The following is a 25,596-nucleotide window of genomic DNA, read 5'->3' on the forward strand; positions in this document are numbered from 1 at the left end:
TTTGGATCTTCCATCAAGACAATGATCCAAAGCAAACATCAAAGTCAACACAAAAATGTGTCACTGAGGCTGAGCACAAAATGAAGCTGAACCCTATAGAAAATGAGTGGGGTGAACTGAAGAGAAGAAGCACCAACATGGAGCTGGTATTCTGAAGGATCTGGAGTGATTCTGGAGAAAGGAATGGTCTCCAATCTCTTATCAGCTGTTCCCCAAACTCAGAGCTGTTATCTTAGGTAAACATTACATTTACATTTACATTTAATCATTTAGCAGATGCTTTTATCCAAAGCGACGTACAAATGAGAACAATAGAAGCAATCAGACCATCGAGAGTGCAGCAGTATACAAGTGCCATGACAAGTCTCAGTTAGTTCAGCACAGTAGACGTAGCTAGTTTTTTTTTTTGTTTTTTTGTTTTTTTAAGACAGACAGACATAATAGGTAAGTGTTAGTATTAGTTGGTCAGGTGCTGGCGAAACAGTAAAGGATAACACTGCCACTCTGAGAGGCTCTTTTTATACCCAATCATGTTGCCAATTGACCTAATAAATTGGTCCTCCAGCTGTTCCTTATATGTACATTTAACTTTTCCGGCCTCTTATTGCTACCTGTTCCAACTTTTTTGGAATGTGTAGCTCTCATGAAATCCAAAATAAGCCAGTATTTGGCATGACATTTCAAAATGTCTCACTTTCAACATTTGATATGTTATCTATATTCTATTGTGAATAAAATATAAGTTTATGAGATTTGTAAATTATTGCATTCCTTTTTTATTCACAATTTGTACAGTGTCCCTTGGAATCGGGTTTGTAAATCGCACAAACACAAGTCAATGACTGCGTTTACATGCGCATGAATATTGCGATTATTTCCAATAATCAGAGTAAGGACTTAATCGCATTTTGATGTTTACATGTCAAGAGCAAAGCTCTTACTCCCGTTTACATGCAATTTCCATTATTCTTATTATTCGCTAAGAATTGTGGTTAATTTTTCACTGCCATTATTCACATACCCCACTGGACAGCACAAATGATGGACTCAGAAAGAGCAGTGTTACTGGTCGCTGTTTTAATCTATTTAGCCTACGTCTAATGCATAATGATTTTGTATCGCTGTATTCCACGCTTTTTCGGCGCCATGATAGAAATATGATGGAATTTGTTTGCCTATACGCTGCCGTCGCGTTCTGTTCGTCCTTTCTGGATGAGGGTAAGGAACAGAGCAACCTGATCTCACAGAATTCCGTGTAATGAACCTCCGAATTTGTGGTGGCATCACGGAATAGCCGAAAATTCTATGTTAATACGATTATGCTTGCTGCGATTATGAGCTTAATCGCATTATTTAGATCGAAGTATGAGGTAAAGCATAATCGCAATATCGCCAAAATCTCATTATAATCGCATTAAGAGGATCCATGTAAACGCACTTAATGTTTTGTTTTGTGTGTGTGTGTGTGTGGGGGTGGGGGGTGTAAGTTCGGTCCCACTTTATATTAGGTGGCCTTAACTACTATGTACTTACATTTAAATTAACACATTGGTACAATGCACTTATTGTGTACATACATGTTTTTACATTGTACTTATATTTTTAAAAATACATATATGTAATTACATCTGTAATTAATTTCTGTAATTACATTAATAATTACACTGTTGACCCATCCCTTACACCTTAACCCACCCTTAAACCTACCCATACCACCAAACCTGTCCCTAACCTTACCCATATCCCACCTCAAAGCAGCAAAATTGTTTTGCAATACAGTTTGAACACAATAAGTACATTGTACTTATTTTTTGATGTAAGTACATAGTAGTTAAGGCGACCTATTATAAAGTGTGACCGTAAATTTTATACAAGGTAATACAAAGAATATATTTCAAAGAACAAGCACAAAAAGTAATAATACAGAAATGACTATAAATGAAGACAATGATTGGGATGTGATGTGTCACCCAAAATCTTAAAGTCTTAATATTACATCATTGCAATGAACCATTAAAAAGACTGTTGCGATAAACATGCAACCCTCAACATTGCATTTTATTATACATAATAATAAACATGATAATAAATTTGTTCATTTTTTAAAATAACTGACTCAAAGGAAACAAACTGCAACATGCAGCTTCAAAATTAGCTAAAAAAACATTTTTTTATTGCTGCTACTGTCTCAAAAAATAGACAGTAGCAGCAATAACGGCCAGTAGGACTTTAAAGCAGCCTCCACTGTTGGAACGGCAACGGCATTCCGCCATCATATTGCGCGTTCACGACTTCAGCTGCTACTTCGCGAGGCAAAGGACCTCGAGACGAGAATCAAACTCGGGTCGTATCGGTGCACTAACCACTAGGCTATCGGTGCCGACACAGCGGCATTTCTTACTCTGACAGGTGTTTGTCGGGCTGTGCTGCCCTGACTGATGTATGTCTATGGATATGTGTTGAGAACGATTTGTGCGTCCTCTGAGGAATTCTTCACGGCTCAAGTCTTTAATGTTCTTCAGAAGATCAACATACACAGCGCCTGAAAATAGTCCCCAGCTAGGTAACTAGTTATGATATAGCTGGGGACTATTTTCAGGCGGTGCGTCATATGGTACGGCAATCAAGTTCCTTGATTATTACGCCGGAATGAGAGTATAGTTACTAGCCATATCGGCCTAGAAAATCGCAATTTTTCATTTTCCATCAGTCGTAGTACACAATGTAATTACAGAATAACAAGAATTAATCTGTTTATTTTATACAGTGAAGACTATGCAATGCTATTTTATATTTGATTATTTGGTTTCTGTACCTGGACACCTACAAACTTGAAAAAACTTAAACATTGTGTAAATAGCACAAATAAATATATAGAACAAACATATATCAAACTATTTCAAACAGGACCCACAGGTACAACCTGCACCGGCCCCCGCAAACCCCAGCTGCGGCCCGGGGAGCAGTGACAGATCAGTCAACTGTCCCAAGCATCTTTCTCACAGTCAACAGTATGTTGACTTTCTCAGGCCAACATAACTAGCTAATAACTTCAGTAACATTAGTGTGCGGATCAATGAATGCAGGAGAAGGGGAGGGATAACACAGAAATGTGTGTGTCTGTGTACAGCAGTTCAACGGAATACAATTTTTATATCTCCTTGTTTCAGATGACGAGAGAGATGAGAACTCCTGTCCAGCCTTGTGGACTGAAGGTCAGGCTAGGGAATTTAAATACAGGCACTCTTAAATGTGCATTGAAAATTGCCAGCTGATAAAACCTGTGCTCCAGGGACCATATTCAGGAAAAATGTAGCTCTTAACTGGCTGAGTTAGATGACTAACACAGTAGAAAATCAGTCCAGCCTCCCCAGCTGTACATGTCATTGGCTGTCTTGTGTTGCTTATAATAAATTGACATGTCGATATCACATAAGCCATCTTTCAGAATGCTGTCAGTTACATGTAGATGCATACTGTACACATTAGTGAGTAGTGTTTATGGGGTGTCGCATTGGGATGGGTGAGGGAGGGAAAAATCACAGTATGCTCATTACAAAAAACTACACTACACCACTGCCCAATTCATAGTATTATAGGCCAGTATCAGGAAGAAGTCCCACTGTATTACGGAACGGATGAAAACCAAAATCTCTGTCTTCTGGGTCATATCGTGCAATCATCCTGGTATTGTCAATCTTAACACATTCGTGAGCAAACCACCACAGCAGAATGGGACTATGTCTGGGATATGGCTGACCAAACTCATTGTCTTTCCTATGGAACAATTTTTTTCTGCTTTCTTGGTCGGGTTTAGAAGACAGACCAAAAAAATGATAGAACATTTTAAAATAAATAGGACTACAGTATAAAATTGACATTTAAAATTAGCAATGATACCTCGTACCTTATCATAAAAATATGAATATACTGTAAACTAGATTTAATTTCTTTCCAACACTCAACAGTCCATTACTACTCAGAGTCTGAAAGGAAACTGTGCAAAACAGTTTTGTACGTCACAGCTGTCTGGTGTAGTTTTGTAAAAGCTTATTTAAGCAACACTATCCGCTGTGAAGTTTACATGGTAATGTCTGTGAAGTTGATCTTGTTAACAAAAAGCAATAAAATAGGCAAATATACAAGGACACTGCACCTGCATGTAGTTCATTTGCTGTAAGAAAGATCTGAATCTGTGACGACTAACATACTATTATTCTTCATATCTCTGGGTGGTGCAAAACACAAACCTGCTAAACTAACCTACACACATCAATGGTATCAGAGGACAATCAGTAAAATATTCTGTGAAACTAAACAATAGACTTGTGAACGGCAACCTAAAGTTGAGTAAGAAAGAACAGGCCAGTCTTTTTACAGGACAATTTACCCACACTAATAGAAAACTGAAAAAAGAAGAAAAAAAAAAAAATTGCAATTGTTACAGAAATGAAAACTTTCCCATTGTTCCCTTTTCTATTTTTCCTTTTGTTTTTGATTCAGCTTCAAAAAGATCATTTTTTATTGTCGTTGGAGTGTTTGCTTTCTACAGTTGCGAAAGATCAGGGAAATAACTGGGAAAGTGAAAGTAAAGCAGACTGACAGTAGTGTGTGAGTGTGTCTATTGTAAGACGAGAAAACACATAGATCATAGTATATGCCTTATAAAGGCATAGTGTCATGATGCGAATTAACTTTGTTGTATTGAATATTATAAATTGGTGTTTAAAATTAGCATGCATGTCTATATTTCCAACTGTTACTGTCCAGGAAAAAAGGTGAGCAGAGGTTGATCTTCACAAATTTTCAAAAAAATTTAATTAAAAACATACAAAAATATCGTCATTTTGACACAATCTTGGACTGATTATTTTAAATTTGTTGTTGCACCTTTAGTTATTAACACATTTGAATAAATGTGTTAAACTAGGCCTCGTTTTTGTGACACTGACAATGCATGTTTGCTGATGTCACTGAACTCGTGACAGGAATTACCCTTTGGTAACACATACTAGCTGACCTACAGTTATGTGTGTTTATTGCTGTAGTGATGAACAGAAACTCATCTGTGTGGAAAGAAAAACACATTACAGCAGAACAGCTAATGAGGAGATTTACATGGAAGCTATTTGATATTAAACTGTATAATGTCTCACTCATATTCACATTTCATATATACAGGTGCTGGTCATATAATTAGAATATCATCAAAAAGTTGATTTATTTCACTAATTCCATTCAAAAAGTATAACTTGTATATTATATTCATTCATTACACACAGACTGATATATTTCAAATGTTTATTTCTTTTAATTTTGATGATTAGAGCTTACAACTCATGAAAGTCAAAAATCAGTATCTCAAAATATTAGAATATTACTTAAGACCAATACAAGGAAAGGATTTTTAGAAATCTTGGCCAACTGAAAAGTATGAAAATGAAAAGTATGAGCATGTACAGCACTCAATACTTAGTTGGGGCTCCTTTTGCCTGAATTACTGCAGCAATGCGGCGTGGCATGGAGTCGATCAGTCTGTGGCACTGCTCAGGTGTTATGAGAGCCCAGGTTGCTCTGATAGTGGCCTTCAGCTCATCTGCATTGTTGGATCTGGTGTCTCTCATCTTCCTCTTGACAATACCCCACAGATTCTCTATGGGGTTCAGGTCAGGCGAGTTTGCTGGCCAATCAAGCACAGTAACACTATGGTCATTGAACCAGCTTTTGGTACCTTTGGCAGTGTGGGCAGGTGCCAAGTCCTGCTGGAAAATGAAATCAGCATCTCCATAAAGCATGTCAACAGAAGGAAGCATGAAGTGCTCTAAAATTTCCTGGTAGATGGCTGCGTTGACTGTAGACTTCAGAAAACACAGTGGACCAACACCAGCAGATGGCGTGGCAGCCCAAATCATCACAGACTGTGGAAACTTCACACTGGACTTCAAGCAACATGGATTCTGTGCCTCTCCACTCTTCCTCCAGACTCTGGGACCTTGATTTCCAAATGAAATGTAAAATTTACTTTCTTCTGAAAAGAGGACTTTGGACCACTGAGCAACAGTCCAGTTTTTTTTCTCCACAGCCCAGTTAAGATGCTTCTGACGTTGTCTCTGGTTCAGAAGTGGCTTGGTAGCCCTTTTCCTGAAGACGTCTGAGCGTGGTGACTCTTGATGCACCGACTCCAGCTTCAGTTCTCTCCTTGTGAAGCTCTCACTAGTGTTTGAATCGGCTTTGCTTGACCGTATTCTCAAGCTTGCGGTCATCCCTGTTGCTTGTGCACCTTTTCCTACCCAAATTCTTCCTTCCAGTCAACTTTGCATTTAATATGCTTTGATGCAGCACTCTGTAAACAGCCACGCCTTTCAGTAACGACCTTCTGTGACTTACCCTCTTTGTGGAGGGCGTCAATGTTCGTCTTCTGGATCATTGCCAAGTCAGCAGTCTTCCCCATTAATGTGGTTTCAAAGAACAAGAGATACCCAGAATTTATACTGTAGGGATGCTCATTTATTCAAACTCAAATGTAAATATTCTAATATTTTTAGATACTGATTTTTGACTTTCATGAGCTGTAAGCTCTAATCATCAAAATGAAAAGAAATAACCATTTGAAATATATCAGTCTGTGTGTAATGAATGAATATAATATACAAGTTTCACTTTTTGAATGGAATTAGTGAAATAAATCAACTTTTTGATGATATTCTAATTATATGACCAGCACCTGTATTTAATAGCATTAAATATTAATCACATTAGAATGCATTATTGTTTATTCAGGTTTAGAGTTTGTAATATTAAACATTAAACTTATGGCAAAGTTAATAGACAAGTTTAATTAAATTAAAATAATATCATACAAGTCAATGGTTTTTGGACTTTTATTTCAAGGTAATACAGTCTCTGTTTTTATATGTCAAACAATAAGCACAACTAATATGAATAAAGAAACTAAATTACTATAAATCAGGGCATAACCACTTGATTGGGATGTGTCACCCAATATTCAAATTACTATTAATAATAATATTTTTCTTTAGTTTTACTTTAAACATTAAAAAGTATGCAGTAGTAAACATACAATCTTATTTCATATAATTAACATGTAAAACATGTAATTCATTTTATTCAAATAAATAAACAGCTCACCCAAAAGAGACAAGCAGCTAATGACAGCTTTGTAATGAGCTAGAACAACAAACAACAGTGGATGAAAACTATATTTTCATTATTTCAAAAACCAGACAATAGCTGCAATAAAGACCACAATAAACAATGCACAAGTTAGCAGAGTGCAGCATTCTTCACAAGTGGACTGACTCTGCAATGGTTGAATCTGCGTTGACTGAGGTATATCTATGGATATGTGTTCAGAACGATTCGTGCGTCCTCTGATGAATTCTTCACGGCTCAACTCTTTAATGTCCTTCAGAAGATCAATGCTAACGCAGTAGGTGTGATTCTGGTCAAAGTGCACCTGATCTGAGTGCTGTGTCACATAAATCTTTTCAAATTTGTTCAGCCTTGAGTCAAAGGAAACAATGATGCGATCTTTGTTGCTGTTGTCTGAATATCCAGTGTAATTCTCAGTGACATAATCAGGCAGTGAACCAGCGTTGTGCAGGTTGCCCACCTCATAGTATGGCAGGTCAGTGTAAGGAAGAAGTCTGTCCCTGTTATAAAATCGATGAAAGCCAAACGCTCCATTTGCAGGGTTGCACTTTGCAGTCATACGAACATTAGAGTCAGTCTGAACACAATAATGAGCAAACCACCACAACAAGTTCAGACCGTGTCTGGGAGGCGGCTGACCAAACCTGGTCTGTTTCAGATCAGACAAATTATTCAGGGTTCTCACCATGTTCCTGACAATCCTGTTGAAAGAAAGTACACTTTCAATGCAATAAATGTTATAATATTATGTACAATTACAAAAAACTTCAAAATGTAAAAAGGAACATAAATCAGTTCTTCATCAGTACTCTCAGCCCAGTTATTGAATCTATTGATTTGAATCTTGAATCTGTTCAGCAGTTTTTCTCTCGAAGGAAGCAGCACATTAAAATGTTGTCCTTGACTGAAAATTGCCATCAGTTTTGTGATCACTTACACAAAACTGATGTGTGTGTGTGTGTGTGTGTGTGTGTACATGCATATAGAAAAAAAATTATACGTCTTACCTTGTAGATGCCAAACTAGGTCTTTGGCACCGACTGCTTCGTTCATATGACACGATAGCATGTTTGCTGATGTCACTGAACTCGTGACAGGAACTACTACGCTGTAGTAACACACACTAGTTGTCCTACGGTTGTGCGTGTGTGTGTATCGGTTTCTGTTTTGATGAATAGAAACTCATACGGAAAGTGAAACTTGTAGAAACACACACAGTAGATGGAACAAATAATAATCTCTCACTCATATTCAGAATTCATAAATATTTATTTTATTATACAGTATTCATACATGGGATGCGATTTATATTTTATGATGTATTAAATGTCTTGTCTCTGTTTTTTAACTGATAGAGTCTCAAGATTTATCTTCTGTCTGCCTCAATCAGAAATATCTACATCATTGTAATAAATAATGAAAAGAATCCAGCGATAAACATGCAAAGCTCAACATTATATCTTAAATTCAAAGAATGATGGACATTATACTGGAGACAAGCTTCAATACACAGATTTAAAATTAAAAACAAACTGCATGAAAACTATATATTTTCATTTTTAAAAGCAAGAGGAAAACAGCAAAAATGAACCAGAACATAACTGTTCAGTGTTTTCACCAAATTTCTGGTAATTAGGTTCTTGTGATCAAATTTTTATTTATTTTTTAAATCAACAAAACAACATCCACACATAATTAGGTTCTTAAACAAAGATGTTGTTTATAGTGTGGCGTACCACATGTTAATAATTTTGGTTTAACAGTGAAATCATAAGTTATATAAACACACGATAAAATGAATTCAACTTACATTACTGAAATGATGGGAGTGTTCATACCCTGGCAAGTCTTTATGTGAGTCATGCAAAGATCTGCAAACAGAATCTGGTCTTGTTCCATATCAGTGTCAGCGGAGGAGTGACTCCATGGAGAAATATTTGTTTGGAAAATAGAGTGCAATCAAAGAATCTGTCATTGAGGATTCAAATATTTACTCATATTCACATATAATTAGCCACTTGTCAATTTCAAAAGCAAGTAACATCTACAGTCTATCTCTGATTACGTGATCAGTGATCAAAACGACTATGAAAAAAAGAGAAATGCACACAAAAATGGCTCAAATTAATCATATAACATATAAATCATAAAAATAATAATTAACCTATTATTTACTGTTTATTGCTTTCATTAAAAACTAGACCACATGCCAAATCAAGAAAAGGCATTTTATGATAATTAAACTCTCATTTGCACATAGTTGGGTTACAGTTTATTCTGCAAGGGATAGGCCTACTTAACAAAGTATGAAAACGGCGCCAAGTCTCCCTCACATTCTTGTACCTGTTTTCAAGGGCATCTTATTGCCTACTGCATGAAAGAGAAGATTCATTAATGTTAACAGTAAGAAACAATTGCTCAAAGTGTGAGTTTCCAAAGTAATTTTATTTGAAACCAAGCCAGAGAAACCATAGAAGAGAAAGAAAATCAGTTAATAACTAAAATGATTATAATTATAATAGGAGAGGAACATGAATAATAGTGACGGGAGAAGTGAGGCTTTTTTGAAACTTCTATCCACCTTTTTCTTCAACGCGGAAGTAAGCCTATGGGTGAGACTTCCGGTTCATTAGCCGCTATACGTAAATAACAAGGAGAATAGCAACGTGCAGTAAATGGTCAAACTGTTTGCACTACACACCAGTATGATCATAATTAAAATAATACATTAAAATAATATGATAAGACATACCAATTTTCAATATCAAGCAGCAAAACGAACTGTTTTGTACAGCTAAAAATAGCGGGACGCGGATGAGACCGGAAGCTAGACCCATAGAATTTACAAATCGCCGCGTCCATTTTTACAGCAAGAAAAAGGTGGATTCATTGCACCAATTGCTTAGCAAAATGATACCCCGCACCTGCTGGTTAAAGCCACGTAAATGCATTCTACTCAACTTTATTAAACATAAACATGACTCGAGATCAACTTATATTACCCATTGTCAACCTGCTTTCAAAACAGTAGCCTCCTGTACTGAAATCACGTGAATTGGTCAGTTTGATAATACCAATGCGCGATTCAAACCAGAACGTTCATAAGGTTTCGAATCTTCGTGATTTTTTTTTTAACTCACCCATCAGTAACAGATGCTTTAATCAGTTCTATATAAAACATAGTATTAATAATAATAATAATTATCATCATCATCATATAACATCCATGTACAAAACGAGAGAATATTAATAGTTAGCACCTCTTTGTATTTAAAGAATGGTACATGAGCAGGGATTGTCTTTAGGCGCAATTTCTTCACGTATCTGCTTTCTACTTGTTTTGACATCCTCTTCAGTGTTGGAGACCTGGGCATGATCTTTTTGAGTGTTGGATGTCTGTTTGAGAAACTGCTCGAGACTCGTGATGTTGTTGATGGTCTCGAGGAGGCCCTGGCTCACGCAGTAAGTTCTAATGCTGTCGAATAGTTTCAAGTTATGATTCAAGTGTTCAGTCACATACACACTGTTGAGGTTGCCATTGGTGTCTTGGCACACAATAATGCGATCCTTGTTACTGTCAAGATTGCTGTGGTTGTAATTTGCCCTGACATAATCTGGGAGCTTGTCTGCTCCTCGAGCGTTCAGGTTGCCCACCTCATAGTACGGGAGATTCTGAACGGGCACAATGCGGTCATTATCATCATTTTCAAACTTATGAAAGCCAAAGCGTTCATCTTGAGGAGTATATTTGAAGACAATTTTTCCATTTCTGAAGTCTATATACTCATGAGCAAACCAATACAACAGGTTCAGGCCATGTCTTGGCTGTGGCTGACCGAAGCCTGATTGTTTGAGCTCAGACAGTTCATTCAGTGTACCTTTCACCATGATGATGACTGTGTGAAAGACAAATAAAGACATAGGAATAGACTCAAACTACATTTAAACAAATAAAACATTCAATGAGACAGTAAATACAAATCAATCAGTTAAATATAGCACTGAAGCAGAAAGTTCTCAGCTGTACCTTGAGAAGAAAGGCTAATCCTTCAAGCTTTTTTGCAGAACTGAATGTTCTCTAAGGGAACGTCTATGAAAACCATGTGGAAGAGAAACAGAGTTCTAAGCTGGCTGTTTAAAATTTTAACAAAACAATTTTAACATAAAATTATCCACACTTTTGGTTGGCAAAAACAGAAATTCACAAAAACAGCTGAATGTGATTTGTAAAATAAAGCAGCCAATTTAGTAGAAGAAGAGGAAAAACTTTTTTCTCTGACGGCTGTTGCTCTTATTACAGAGACGTGTCTTTAGAAGATGAGGAGAATGAAAAACGCCGGAAAACAGACTGAACCAGATTGACAATCCTGTGTGTGTGTGTGTGTAGATTTTAGAGATTACAAAACCAGTTGAAGTTTGTCACAAAACATAATCAAAAATGAACTTAATATGTAATTATTCAATGGTATAGAGAATGTTACAGCGATGTTCTGTAAACGAGGAATTATTTTTCATCTAATGCATCATATACATATTTGGCCCTGAAAGCATCATTGATAACAATGCAAAGAACTATTCTGTAGTAACACCCTGTAGTTATACTTCTATTATGCGTGAAATAACTGCACTATGAATAGATTATGACATATTTCTGTAGGCCAACCCAGAAGTTATTATCCCTTGTTCCATCAACAAAAACCCGATAGGATTTTCCATTGGATTATTGCAGGAAATAAATTCTGTGATCAACAAAAGTTTAGGATTCATACACGTTTTGCTCATAATGATAATCTTCACACATGGACACAACGTTTGAGTTAGAATACCTTCAAAGAGTGCAATTATAAACACAATGAGGATGTGAAAGCGATTAGTGAATAGATTAGTTTACCTGTTCTATGTGACCCTATTAATCTCTGTAGTCCTATATAGCCACTTGCTAGCAACCATCTTTTTCAAGACAAGTAAAAGCTTTTTTTTAAATCTCAAGGGGTATTTCTGATGTATTTTATGTTGTAGATTAAAGATAAAAATTGGTCTGTGTTCACCACAGACCTTACTTGTTTCTAGGTTTTGGCCTACAAAAATACATCATCCTGCTGGACTTTAATAGCATGAGATGATCGACATGTACATGTGACCCAAATGTTATAATATTTATAAACCCACAAGCCAGTGTCATACAATTGAATCCTATTATATAATATAAAATATTATTTATATTATATTAATAACTGTAAACTGTAATAACTTGCAGTAAACATGTTCTGGGTTGGCTTGGTTTTGAGAGTTGGTATAAATAATGACAGAATTTTCATTTTTGGGACAAACAATTCCTTTAATGCAATGCAATTAGAGAAATAATTAAAACTAAACATTTAAGTAAACAGAGAGAACACAATGCATAGTGTTAATCATACATAAAGAATCATAAAGCTTCTCATCTAGAGCAAAGTAATGACACAAATGAGCCATTTATGACCCAAATCAATTTACAATTAATTTGTATGTTTTATTTGAACAGATTCATGTTTTATTTGTTATGAAAAGTCCAGGAAGACACTTGCCGTTAAATGCATTTATTTGGATGAACGGGAATGTTTGATTTCAACTATGAGTGTCTGCAGGATCCAGACTGCATAGATGAGCGTGCACACATAACACAAGCTCAACGCCGACCACGCCGCTTACGCCGCTGCCGGATCTTCACCTCCCCGATGAAATCTGACCAATCCATCTTCTGAATGATCTTAATGAGGCCTTGGCTGATGCGGAAGGTGGAGGTCTCATCGAAGCGCCCCTGACCTAAATGATGTGTCACATAAATCCTGTCAAACCATGTGTCATTCTCATCTGAGTTGACCAAAACAACAATGCGATCTGCATTGCTCTCACGTACATCTCTGTCGTAATTCTTAGTAACATAATCAGGCATTTCACCCGGATGGTGCAGGTTGCCCATTTCATAGTACTGTAGACCAGTATCAGGAAGAATTTCTTCTGAATTATGGAACGGATGGAAACCAAAATCTCTGTCTTCTGGGTCACATAGTGCAATCATATTGCCGTCGTCATCAATTTCAACACATTCATCAGCAAACCACCAGAGCAGACTGAGACCATGTCTGGGATACGGCTGACCAAACTTGGTCTCTCTCAGATGGTCCAGCTCATTCAGGGTTCTCGGTTGGGCCATTCTGTGTCTAGAAAACAGACAGGGGGAAAATAAATAAGTAAAAGAATAAATGGGACAGGGTTGCAGGACTTAATTAAATAGAATGAATATCACAAGTATGATGGTATAATATGTATAGCTAATTAATTAAAATGTATTAAATAATATAACCTAAAAATATTATGTTATTTGTATATTTGATGTATAATTTTTTTTTGTTAAATTAAAAAGGATCGTTTTCTCAATAATGTGCACATGTGGACCTTGAAGAAGACTGGAATTGTAATGTTTCTTATATATTTGCCTTCAGCTTGGCACATGTTCTGTGTATCTTCAGTTTAAAAAAAAATAATATGCTAAATAAAATTTAATAGGCCTATGACAGATATTGATTGCATAAACCAGTGTGCAAAATGCAAAATGTAAAGCAAAAAGGTAAAAAGAAAAAAAAAAGACTTTATTTTTTATGTAAATATTTTTTTTTAATTTAATATATATTTTTTTATTATTCTATATATATATATATATATATATATATATATATATATATATATATATTATTTAGAGTTTGCATGAACCGATTTACAGTTGTAAAATGTCTGGTTTTACGGTTTGTTTGTTTTTTCATTTTCTTTTTTTCTTGACAGTTTACCTGGCTATTTAGTTAGTATATTTAGGTAGGCTATATATTAGTTAGTTAGTTTTACAGCCATTTTCAATCTAGTCTTAATCCACTCTAGTTTTATTTAACCAACAAGTGGACATGTAGGTTTCGTTTCTCTCTAAACGCACCCCCACAGTTCAGCCCATCTGATACAGACTGCAGGCAGAGACTCGCAGTCCGAACAGCTGTTTGCCGTTGTTTAATAAAGCACATTTAAACAGCAATATGCCGCGTTAAGTTGAAAACGAACCTCTAATGTAATTAAAGTTAGTCTTAATAACAAAAAGCGATTCAAATCAGACAAATAGACATAGAATACTGTACCTTATTCATGCGTATGGAGGATCTACGTCTGTGCAGCGCACGCGCTCCTATTATTATTCATGTCTCTGTCAGTGGGCGGTGACAAACAAAAAATTGGACCTATACATTTCAACAAGGATTAGGCTACACCAATCAAATGAATTACAACCTGAATTTTAAAAAGTCTTGACCTAATAAAATTATATAGGCCTATACATTGTTTCAGAAATTAAAATGGTTCCTATTGTTTTTGATTCGACTTTTAGTACATAGCCTAAATTATATATTTTTTTTTCTCAAAGTGTTAAACGATTAAAATAAAGATAGCAAGGTTTTAGCATACCGAAGGAGTGTTTATCTTCCACAGCTGCAGAAAAGGGGAATAACCAGGAAAGTGAAAGTAATGCAGACTAGGAAAACACACACCAAAAAAAAAAAAAAAAAACTCCCACAGATATTATAAATAGATCTTGAACATTTTTTTGTGACATTGATAATGCATATTTGCTGATGTCTCAGAACTCATGACAGGAACTAGTAACACACACTAGTTGTAGCTACTACAGGTGTGTGTTGCCGTGGTGATGAACAGAAACTCATCAGTGTGGAAAGAGAAACACATCATTACAGGACCATAATTGAATTGTATATTGTCTTATTTTCAAATTTCATATATCAAAATGTAATAATATTATATGTTATTCATATTGAAATGTATTATAATTTATTACGATTTATAGTTAATTACATTAAATATATTGTTGACACTTATGCCAAAGTTAATAGACAAGTTTACATTGTTAAATAAAATAAAATATAAAAAAACACACACAAGTCAATGGTTTTTGGATTTTTAGTTCTATACACAAGACAATACAAAGAATATATTTCAAAGAATAAGCACAAAAATACAGAAATTATTATAAATCTAGAAAATGATTCGTATGTGATGTGTCACCCAAAGTCTTAACATCTTAAAATTTATTTACATCATTGCAATGAACCATTAAAAAGAATGCTGTGATAAACATGCAACCCTCAACATCACACTATAATAATAAACATGTTAATAAATGTGTTAAAGCTCATTTAAATAAGCAACTGACTCAAAGGAAGCAAAATTAGCTAGAACAACAAACTGCAACAGATTAAAACTATTTAGTTTTCAACCCAAAATAGAGAGCAACACCAGCAATGAGCAGTACCAGCAGACCACAGCCAATCAGCGCACAGCGGCATTTCCAACTCTTACAGGTGTTTGTCTGGTTGAGTATATGTTCAGAACGATTTGTTCGGCCTCCTTGGAATTCTTTACGGCTCAAGTCTCGAATGTCCTGTATGAGTTGATTACTAATACTCTGACAGGTGTTTGTCTGAAGTGACTGAGGTATATCTATGGATATATGTTCAGAACGATTTGTGCGTCCTCTGAGGAAGTCTTCACGTTTCAAGCCTTTAATGTCCATCAGAAGATCAAGGCTAATGCAGTAGGTGTGATTCTGGTCAAAGTTAGTCTGATCTGAGTGCTGTGTCACATAAATCTTCTCAAATCTTCTCCACCTTGGGTCAAAGGAAACAATGATGCGATCTTTGTTGCTGCTGTCTGAATATCCAGTGTAATTCTCAGTGACATAATCAGGCAGTGAACCAGCGGTGTTCAGGTTGCCCACTTCATAGTATAGTAGGTCACTGTAAGGAAGCAGTCCATCCCTATTATAGAATCGATGAAAGCCAAACGCTCCATTTATAGGGTTGCACTGTGCAGTCATACGACTGTTGGAGTCAATCTGAACACAATAATGAGCAAACCACCACAACAAGTTCAGACCGTGTCTGGGAGGCGGCTGACCATACTTGGTCCGTCTCAGATCAGACAGTTTATTTAGGGTTCTCACCATGTTCCTGACAATCCTGTTGAAAAAAAGTGCACATTTAATGCAATAAATGTTACAATATTGTGTTTTTTAATTTAATATATTTTATATAAAATATACAATTACGGAAGACTGCAAAATGAAAAACTAAGAAGGAACATGAATCAGTTCTTCATCAGGACTTCGTTTAAATCAGTTAATTTCATCATTACTTAAATCTGCAGAAATGGAACACCTGTTATTCATCAGAACCCTGCCGTACACATGTTCATTTATTAAATATTTGGGCTAATTTGATGGCGATTTCAGCTACCAGTAAAGTGTACAGAACTCTCAGCTCTGGTTTTGAATCTGTTCATTTGAATCTTGAATCTACTCAGACAATTTGAGTCTATTCAGCAGATTTTTCTCTCTCAAAAGCACCACATTAATGTCTGTTTTGTCCTATAGACTGACCAAAACCAAACAGCAAGCTCAAAAGGAACTACAGATACTGATAACCTCCACAAAACTGAGAAAATAGGATAATTTAGGATAACTGCAGTGAGATGAAGGGTTAATCTGTAATTCTATAAAAGTATAAACACATTTTAAAAAAGATATATCTTACCTTGTAGAAGCCAATCTAGGTCTTTGGCACCAACTGCTTCATTCATTTGACACGATATAGCATGTTTACTGATGTCACTGAACTCATGACAGGAACTACTACGCTGTAGTAACACACACTAGTTGTCCTACAGGTTGTACGTGTGTGCATGTGTGTGTATCTGTTTCTGTTTTGATGAATAGAAACTCGTACGGAAAGCGAAACTTGCAGAAACACATTAGAGCAGACTTTCCAGTTGCGTATAATGCATACGCCAAATGCCAATTTTGCGTGCATATGACACGCCAATCCTCCCCATCAGGCCCGGCTCCAGATACGAGTTGAAGGGTGGGCCAAGTGATATTCCAGGTGGGCAGGGGTTATGAGTTGGGGTGTATAGGCTACTCTTTTATGCCCCATTTTTTTAAAGTGAAAGGATGAATGCCTTATATTATAAACAGTGACATTTAAGACTTGCATTTGCACATTTTCACTTAGCTTCTGCTACTTCACGGAGTAAGGATAATTATGGAATTAATATTAGCCACAACAGAGGTGCAAATTTTGCAATACATAATTCAAATTTTAAAAATTAAATAGACCGCAGCAATTAACATTTTGTCAGAACCTCTAGTAAATTACAAGTTATTTGTTTAGTTGTCTATTGAGAATCATAGGAGAATATGATCTCTATTTGGAAAAAGAAAAAAAATAAGTGATAAATTTATCCAGAATTGTGCATATTCCTATGTTTGACTGACTGTTTCTCCCATGGCAGTGACGGGCAAATGTAACCCAGTCCTTGGACTGAAAAGTTTACCGGTTTAAAAAATATCTGATCGCAAAAACGTGGTCCTTTTGATTTTTCTTTTCATATTATAATGTACTGATTCCAATTAGAAATCAATTATTAATTATTATTTTGCCACTTTGCGCACTTCCCGTGACTCTCACGCCCCACCCCAGACCGGCTCTGCTTGCATTCACATGATTTGTAGAGATGAGAGGTAATTCACGGTGCCCCCTCCTGGGTAGTCCGATTTTTATAGTATCATTTCTAATTATCCTGACACTTACGCTCTGACTCTGAGCGATAAAGATTAAAATATAAAAGTGCCGGTAATGCGTAACGGAGTTAATGCGTAATTGAGCACTGCTTCTGTTATTAAAGAGTGTTCACTTTGGCTGTCTTCATTCGAAGTTGTTGTTGTTGAAGAGGCAGCATCTCTGTCAGCATCTTGTCTCGGGACGAAGCAGGCGCGGGCGCAATCATCAATCATATTTAAAGGGAAGCTGGAGCGTCCTGACCGCATTACTGGGTGTTTTTAGGGAATATTTGCATTTATTCACAGACGATTTGATTAGCAAATCATGTGGTGGACTGTCATTATTTTGGCTAATGCGAGACACCACTGAATGCGCATCAGAGGGTATTTAGAAGTAGGTATAGGCTACGCAAAGCCGACTGATAAGCCTTATTATACCTGAATATACCCTGCACTACACCACTGAGACTGACGAAACCATGCATCAACAGATTCTTAGCTCATTGACAAATATCTGATCTTGTAAGATGTTCTCCCTTTACACAGAGCACTGTACGGGTGATCACCAAATCGAAAGTGAAAGTAAAAGGCGCGAGCGCTCATTCAAAAGGATTTCAATTCCGCGCATATTGATAGCAGCTCCCTGTATTAGCTGTAAAATACAGTATTAGCACGTATGTGGTGTGGGCGGTAAGAAAACGAAAAAGAAAAAATATATGAACCTCAATTGAATATCACAAAAATTTTGTGATTGGCTGTTATGTGTGGGGCCAGGGTGGGCCAAGCTTCTGATTGAGTGGGCCAGGCCCACCCTGGCCCCCCCGTGGAGCCGGGCCTGCTCCCCATTAACTTCGGTGGAGAGCAGATGCGTCACCAGCGAGGCTCGGTTCGCCCGGTTCACCTGATGCGCGTGCACCTTCAAACAGGTAAGTAAGGGCAACAATCTTTTCCTTTTTAATGAGATCATTATTTTAATTATTTCAGTGTTTCTGCGTTGCATGCGGTCATTACAATGGAAGCATATGCATTCAAATTAGTTGTTAGTAGAACAGTGGGCTGCTCAGCACAGCAGGTAACGTTAGCTTACCATTGACATTAGCCTAAGCTAACTTCTAACTGTTGCAGTTTGAAATAACTAAATAAATAAAACCATTTTAAATCATGTTGTGCCATGGGTCTTCAGCTTTTAGACGTGGTTGATGACAGCTCTACAAATCAGCCAACCCATATCGCGTGAAAGTCCACACATTTACCATATTTTTTTTAACCGCGGTCAAGTGAGCCGCCACCTGGATTCTGCTGCACGTCTATGAGCTGCCAAAATGCTGACGAAGACCTATATTTCAGCGGTTATGAATTAAATGTGCCCCAAAACACAAAAAATAAAAGATACAGTTATATTATGTTAAAATATATTATACTGTGGAGTTTTCCATAAAAATAAAGTCTGTTAAAATACATTATAGCACTGATTATTTCCTACTATTTTCTACATGCATTATTCTAATTATTTAATACAAAAATGTCAATAAATTTTTTTTCTGAACGACCAAGTCTCTATCTGTGTCAACTTTCCCTGGGTTTTACTGTAGAATTTGGGAGAAAATGAATGCCAGTCTGACACAATGCATTATAACACACCTTCACATTTAGACAGGCATTATTCAAATTCCTTCAGAGTTAACATGAAATTTGGAATTAATTCTTCTTCAGGACACCCAAGACTCTGTCTGTGTCAAGTTTCATGAGATTTTACTGTAGAATTTGGGAGAAAATGAATGCCAGTCTGACACAATGCATTATAGCACACCTTCACATTTAGACAGGCATTATTCAAATTCCTTCAGAGTTAACAAGAAAATAGGAATTAATTCTTCTTCAGGACACCCAAGACTCTGTCTGTGTCAAGTTTCATGAGATTTTACTGTAGAATTTGGGAGAAAATGAATGCCAGTCTGACACAATGCATTATAACACACCTTCACATTTAGACAGGCATTATTCAAATTCCTTCAGAGTTAACATGAAAATTGGAATTAATTCTTCTTCAGGACACCCAAGACTCTGTCTGTGTCAAGTTTCATGAGATTTTACTGTAGAATTTGGGAGAAAATGAATGCCAGTCTGACACAATGCATTATAGCACACCTTCACATTTAGACAGGCATTATTCAAATTCCTTCAGAGTTAACAAGAAAATTGGAATAAATTCTTCTTCAGGACACCCAAGACTCTGTCTGTGTCAAGTTTCATGAGATTTTACTGTAGAATTTGGGAGAAAATGAATGGCAAAGTCTGCCACAATGCATTATAGCACACCTTCACATTTAGACAGGCATTATTCAAATTCCTTCAGAGTTAACAAGAAAATTGGAATTAATTCTTCTTCAGGACACCCAAGACTCTGTCTGTGTCAAGTTTCAGGAGATTTTACTGTAGAATTTGGGAGAAAATGAATGGCAGTCTGACACAATGCATTATAGCACACCTTCACATTTAGACAGGCATTATTCAAATTCCTTCAGAGTTAACAAGAAAATTGGAATTAATTCTTCTTCAGGACACCCAAGACTCTGTCTGTGTCAAGTTTCATGAGATTTTACTGTAGAATTTGGGAGAAAATGAATGCCAGTCTGACACAATGCATTATAACACACCTTCACATTTAGACAGGCATTATTCAAATTCCTTCAGAGTTAACAAGAAAATTGGAATTAATTCTTCTTCAGGACACCCAAGACTCTGTCTGTGTCAAGTTTCATGAGATTTTACTGTAGAATTTGGGAGAAAATGAATGCCAGTCTGACACAATGCATTATAACACACCTTCACATTTAGACAGGCATTATTCAAATTCCTTCAGAGTTAACAAGAAAATAGGAATTAATTCTTCTTCAGGACACCCAAGACTCTGTCTGTGTCAAGTTTCATGAGATTTTACTGTAGAATTTGGGAGAAAATGAATGCCAGTCTGACACAATGCATTATAGCACACCTTCACATTTAGACAGGCATTATTCAAATTCCTTCAGAGTTAACAAGACAATTGGAATTAATTCTTCTTCAGGACACCCAAGACTCTGTCTGTGTCAAGTTTCATGAGATTTTACTGTAGAATTTGGGAGAAAATGAATGCCAGTCTGACACAATGCATTATAGCACACCTTCACATTTAGACAGGCATTATTCAAATTCCTTCAGAGTTAACAAGAAAATTGGAATTAATTCTTCTTCAGGACACCCAAGACTCTGTCTGTGTCAAGTTTCAGGAGATTTTACTGTAGAATTTGGGAGAAAATGAATGGCAAAGTCTGCCACAATGCATTATATCACACCTTCACATTTAGACAGGCATTATTCAAATTCCTTCAGAGTTAACAAGAAAATTGGAATTAATTCTTCTTCAGGACACCCAAGACTCTGTCTGTGTCAAGTTTCATGAGATTTTACTGTAGAATTTGGGAGAAAATGAATGCCAGTCTGACACAATGCATTATAGCACACCTTCACATTTAGACAGACATTATTCAAATTCCTTCAGAGTTAACAAGACAATTGGAATTAATTCTTCTTCAGGACACCCAAGACTCTGTCTGTGTCAAGTTTCATGAGATTTTACTGTAGAATTTGGGAGAAAATGAATGCCAGTCTGACACAATGCATTATAACACACCTTCACATTTAGACAGGCATTATTCAAATTCCTTCAGAATTAACAAGAAAATTGGAATTAATTCTTCTTCAGGACACCCAAGACTCTGTCTGTGTCAAGTTTCATGAGATTTTACTGTAGAATTTGGGAGAAAATGAATGCCAGTCTGACACAATGCATTATAACACACCTTCACATTTAGACAGGCATTATTCAAATTCCTTCAGAGTTAACATGAAAATTGGAATTAATTCTTCTTCAGGACACCCAAGACTCTGTCTGTGTCAAGTTTCATGAGATTTTACTGTAGAATTTGGGAGAAAATGAATGCCAGTCTGACACAATGCATTATAGCACACCTTCACATTTAGACAGGCATTATTCAAATTCCTTCAGAGTTAACAAGAAAATTGGAATTAATTCTTCTTCAGGACACCCAAGACTCTGTCTGTGTCAAGTTTCATGAGATTTTACTGTAGAATTTGGGAGAAAATGAATGCCAGTCTGACACAATGCATTATAGCACACCTTCATATTTAGACAGGCATTATTCAAATTCCTTCAGAGTTAACAAGACATTTTCGATACATCCTTCTTCAGGACACCCAAGACTCTGTCTATGTCAGCTTTCACTGTGTTTTAGTGTACATATGTGTAATATTCAAAAAAGACAAAAAATGTGGTCCAACACACTAAAAAACTGTTAACATGCATATTAATAATGGACATTATAAAAGATACAGTTATATTATCTTCAAATATATTATACTATGGATATGGAAGATTATATGTTGTGTACTTAAATGAGATTAATGCAATCAATGCAAAAGCAACAAAATTAAAAAAACAAAATTATATAACAGTCCTCTCTTCTGATCATCACTTATCACTTATAATGATTAAATGTAAAAAAAAAAATGTAAACACATTACCCTTAAAGTTTACATCAAGCGTGAAAATTCACTAGGATTCAAAACACACCATCACACTCATAAGGGTGAAAATAAGCATTTTGCATTGTTTTTATTAGCATGTCAAATTCCTAGGTGTCTCTTTTACAGAAGCAGTCTCCACCACATATTGTTTGCTTACAAATGTTGAGGGTCTGAGTGGTCAAGCCAGTGCTCATCTACTGTCTTTACTTCTCTGACTTGTGTTGTAGATATTTCTCTCTTTAATAAAGAACACGGTCAGAGACAGAGTCTTTTGAGATTTTACTCTTGCAAGAAGGTCAGACAATACAGCAGTGAGCTCTGCAATATGTGTGACAAAAATAAGTGAACATGGTTCTCTGCTTTTATATCCCTTTGCCCCATGTTTTCAATAGCTATCTCCCAATATGACTATATGGCTAAGCAAGCCTCATGAACATATTCGATATGTTTCATTCCTCACGTCGCGTCTTCCCAAAAGCATCATGATATCCTGTTTTTCCTAAGCAAGCAAGAACAAGCAGGTTATTGTGACATATTCTCGTGCAAGGCAGAGAAAGGCAGAAGCAGGCCTCATAGGCCCTGTGCTCAAACAGTTATATGATGTTATATGATTACTTGTGATATAAAAGAATATTGGAACATGTGAATATGAAATGTATATGAGTAAATATTAATAATATGCATATAGTAAATATATGTAGGCTAAATATGATAAAATTATACATTTCTCACACAATTTCCCCCTTTTAGTCATTCTTTGACAAGTTTAAGGATACATATTTATCAGAACATCGAGTGCATGTGCTCCTTTAAGGCTTTAACATACCCCTTCATTAGCTGATAAGTGAAAAAGACATCACAAGCTTAAGGCATTTTTTGTGTGAAGAAAATTATATAAATCTCCTGACACATAGCCTATCTCATCTCTTCATCTCTTCATTAACCTTCTGTTTACAGTACTTCATACCATGGATACAGACCTGCTTGTACCCCTTTCATTAAAGAAATTTCTGTTTACTCAGTCTCAGAATCAGTAAAATAAATAGTGTCATGCATAGGTGGTTTTGGTACAAAGGATGGCGCCGGATGCACAACTGCTTTCTGCACTCAAAAAAATGATTTGGTCTAAATTGACATTTTATGTAATTCAATTGCATAACAATTTTCCATCCATTTAGATTACATAGTTTTAACATAAACAAATCAATAAACTTAATATGATTCATATCCATCAGTCATACGTGAATGAAACAGGTAAGATTTATGTAATAATTCACAGCAAAGTCCCCACACTGCTCAGTGTTCATGTGTTTCCACACTACAGAGTGTTCAAGTAGAATTGAAGCAGTGCTGGAGTTAAGAAGATAATTATGTGATGATTGATCATTAATGGATCCAAGATGGCGGCGCGATCAGACGCGGCGGCTGCTCCAGGTCCCAAAGACGGTGCTTTTTTGTCTTTTAATGTCGTCTGTTCGTCTCCAAATAGTGTAAATTTACCGCTAGTTCATAAGGAAATCACTCCTAAACTCAAATATGTTCGCCAAAGACTTTTGGATATCGGCAACGCATACAAAGACCAACTCTCGCCGGCGGCTACTGAGAAGCTACGAGGCCTCTGTTTACTGCTGAAGCCGGACCTCGAGACCGCGGCCTCGCCTACTGTCGCTACCCGCACAAGGCGGCGCCGCAAGCGGTGTGAGAGAGGACGGAAGCGCGGTAAGCGCGGAGGTATACGAGCTAGGCTGAGGGAAAACCCCACAAGACCGGCTCTTCCAACGTTCGCTCTCTGGAAAACAAACTGGACTTAATTCAACTCAGTCGATCTACACAGCGTGAGACAAGGGATTGTTGTGTGTTTGTTTTCACTGAAACATGGCTGAACGACAACATCCCGGACTCCGCCATTCAGCTGCATCGGACTAACTTGCTACCGCGGACAGAGATTCATCACTGTCTGGTAAGACTCGCGGCGGTGGCTTGTGTGTGTACGTCAACAAAGAATGGTGTAACAATGCTGGGGTAGTGACAAAACACTGTTCATCGCTGGTGGAGTTTATGTTTGTGAAGTGTCGACCGTTCTATCTGCCGCGGGAGTTCACGGCCATTGTTATTGTCGCGGTATACATCCCACCGTGCGCAAACGCAAAGGACGCGCTTGCGAGCTATACAGCGCCATCAGCGAACAACAAACAAATAACCCGACGGCTTTTTCATCATAGCCGGTGACTTCAACCACGCAAACCTAAAGACAGTTTTGCCAAAGTTCTACCAACATGTGAACTTTGCAACAAGAAATAACACACTGGACTTTGTTTACACAACAGTTAAGAGCGCATACAAAGCTGAACCCCGCCCCCACCTCGGGTACTGGACCACATCTCTGTTATGCTAATCCCAGCATACAGACCACTTCTGAAACTGGCCAAACCGGTTCACAAACAGATCAAGGTATGGCCAGACAATGCCACCTCAGCACTGCAGGACTGCTTCCAGGACACAGACTGGAACATGTTTAAAGAGGCGGCCACCTACAACAACCACACAGACCTGCAGGAGTACACTGAAACTGTGACTGCTTACATCCAAAAGTGCACTGATGATGTGGCAGTCACCAAGACCATCACCACACGCGCCAACCAGAAGCCATGGATGACAGTAGAGGTTCGTGGGCTGCTAAAGACCAGAGATGAAGCATTCAGATCAGGAGATAAAGCAGCCCTCAAAACAGCAAGAGCCAATCTGTCCCGCAGCATCAAAAATGCAAAACGGTCATACGCTCAAAAAATCAACAATCACTTCACAGACAGCAGTGACACACGGAGCCTGTGGCAAGCTATTCAGACCATCACAGACTACAAGCCCCCGCCACAGGCCTGTGATGACGACACATCCCTCCCAGATACACTCAACCACTTTTACTCACGGTTTGAAATGCAGAATGACACACCTGCACAAAAACTGCCCACACCTCCCAACGACCAGGCGCTCTGTCTGTCTCCAGCCGACGTAAGGAAGTCCCTATCTAGGATCAACCCACGCAAGGCTGCGGGTCCCGACAACATACCTGGCCGTGTACTGAAAGACTGTGCTGCACAGCTGACAGATGTCCTAACAGATATCTTCAACACCTCGCTGAGCCAGGCAGTCGTCCCCACATGTCTCAAATCCACAACAATCATACC

At 37.1% G+C, this 25,596-nt stretch overlaps 3 protein-coding genes across 3 annotated transcripts; all 3 read right to left on the reverse strand.

The window, feature by feature from the left end:
- Window positions 1–6,875: 6,875 nt before the first annotated feature.
- On the reverse strand, window positions 6,876–8,774 carry LOC131551323 (uncharacterized). Its single transcript, XM_058794202.1, has 2 exons — window positions 8,181–8,774; window positions 6,876–7,874 (listed from the first exon to the last, which is right to left on the reverse strand). The coding sequence occupies exon 2, from the start codon at window positions 7,859–7,861 to the stop codon at window positions 7,229–7,231; it is 633 nt and encodes a 210-aa protein (XP_058650185.1). The 5' UTR covers window positions 7,862–7,874; window positions 8,181–8,774; the 3' UTR covers window positions 6,876–7,228.
- A 1,669-nt stretch (window positions 8,775–10,443) lies between these two features.
- On the reverse strand, window positions 10,444–11,061 carry LOC131543621 (uncharacterized). The gene has a single exon (XM_058781150.1). The coding sequence runs from the start codon at window positions 11,059–11,061 to the stop codon at window positions 10,444–10,446; it is 618 nt and encodes a 205-aa protein (XP_058637133.1).
- A 4,094-nt stretch (window positions 11,062–15,155) lies between these two features.
- On the reverse strand, window positions 15,156–17,089 carry LOC131551120 (uncharacterized). Its single transcript, XM_058793844.1, has 2 exons — window positions 16,800–17,089; window positions 15,156–16,226 (listed from the first exon to the last, which is right to left on the reverse strand). Exon 2 carries the CDS (start codon window positions 16,211–16,213, stop codon window positions 15,470–15,472), a length of 744 nt encoding a protein of 247 aa, XP_058649827.1. The 5' UTR covers window positions 16,214–16,226; window positions 16,800–17,089; the 3' UTR covers window positions 15,156–15,469.
- Between the last annotated feature and the right edge of the window lie 8,507 nt (window positions 17,090–25,596).

The sequence above is a fragment of the Onychostoma macrolepis genome, chromosome 01 (genome assembly GCF_012432095.1).
Source record: "Onychostoma macrolepis isolate SWU-2019 chromosome 01, ASM1243209v1, whole genome shotgun sequence".
Classification (NCBI taxonomy): domain Eukaryota; kingdom Metazoa; phylum Chordata; class Actinopteri; order Cypriniformes; family Cyprinidae; genus Onychostoma; species Onychostoma macrolepis.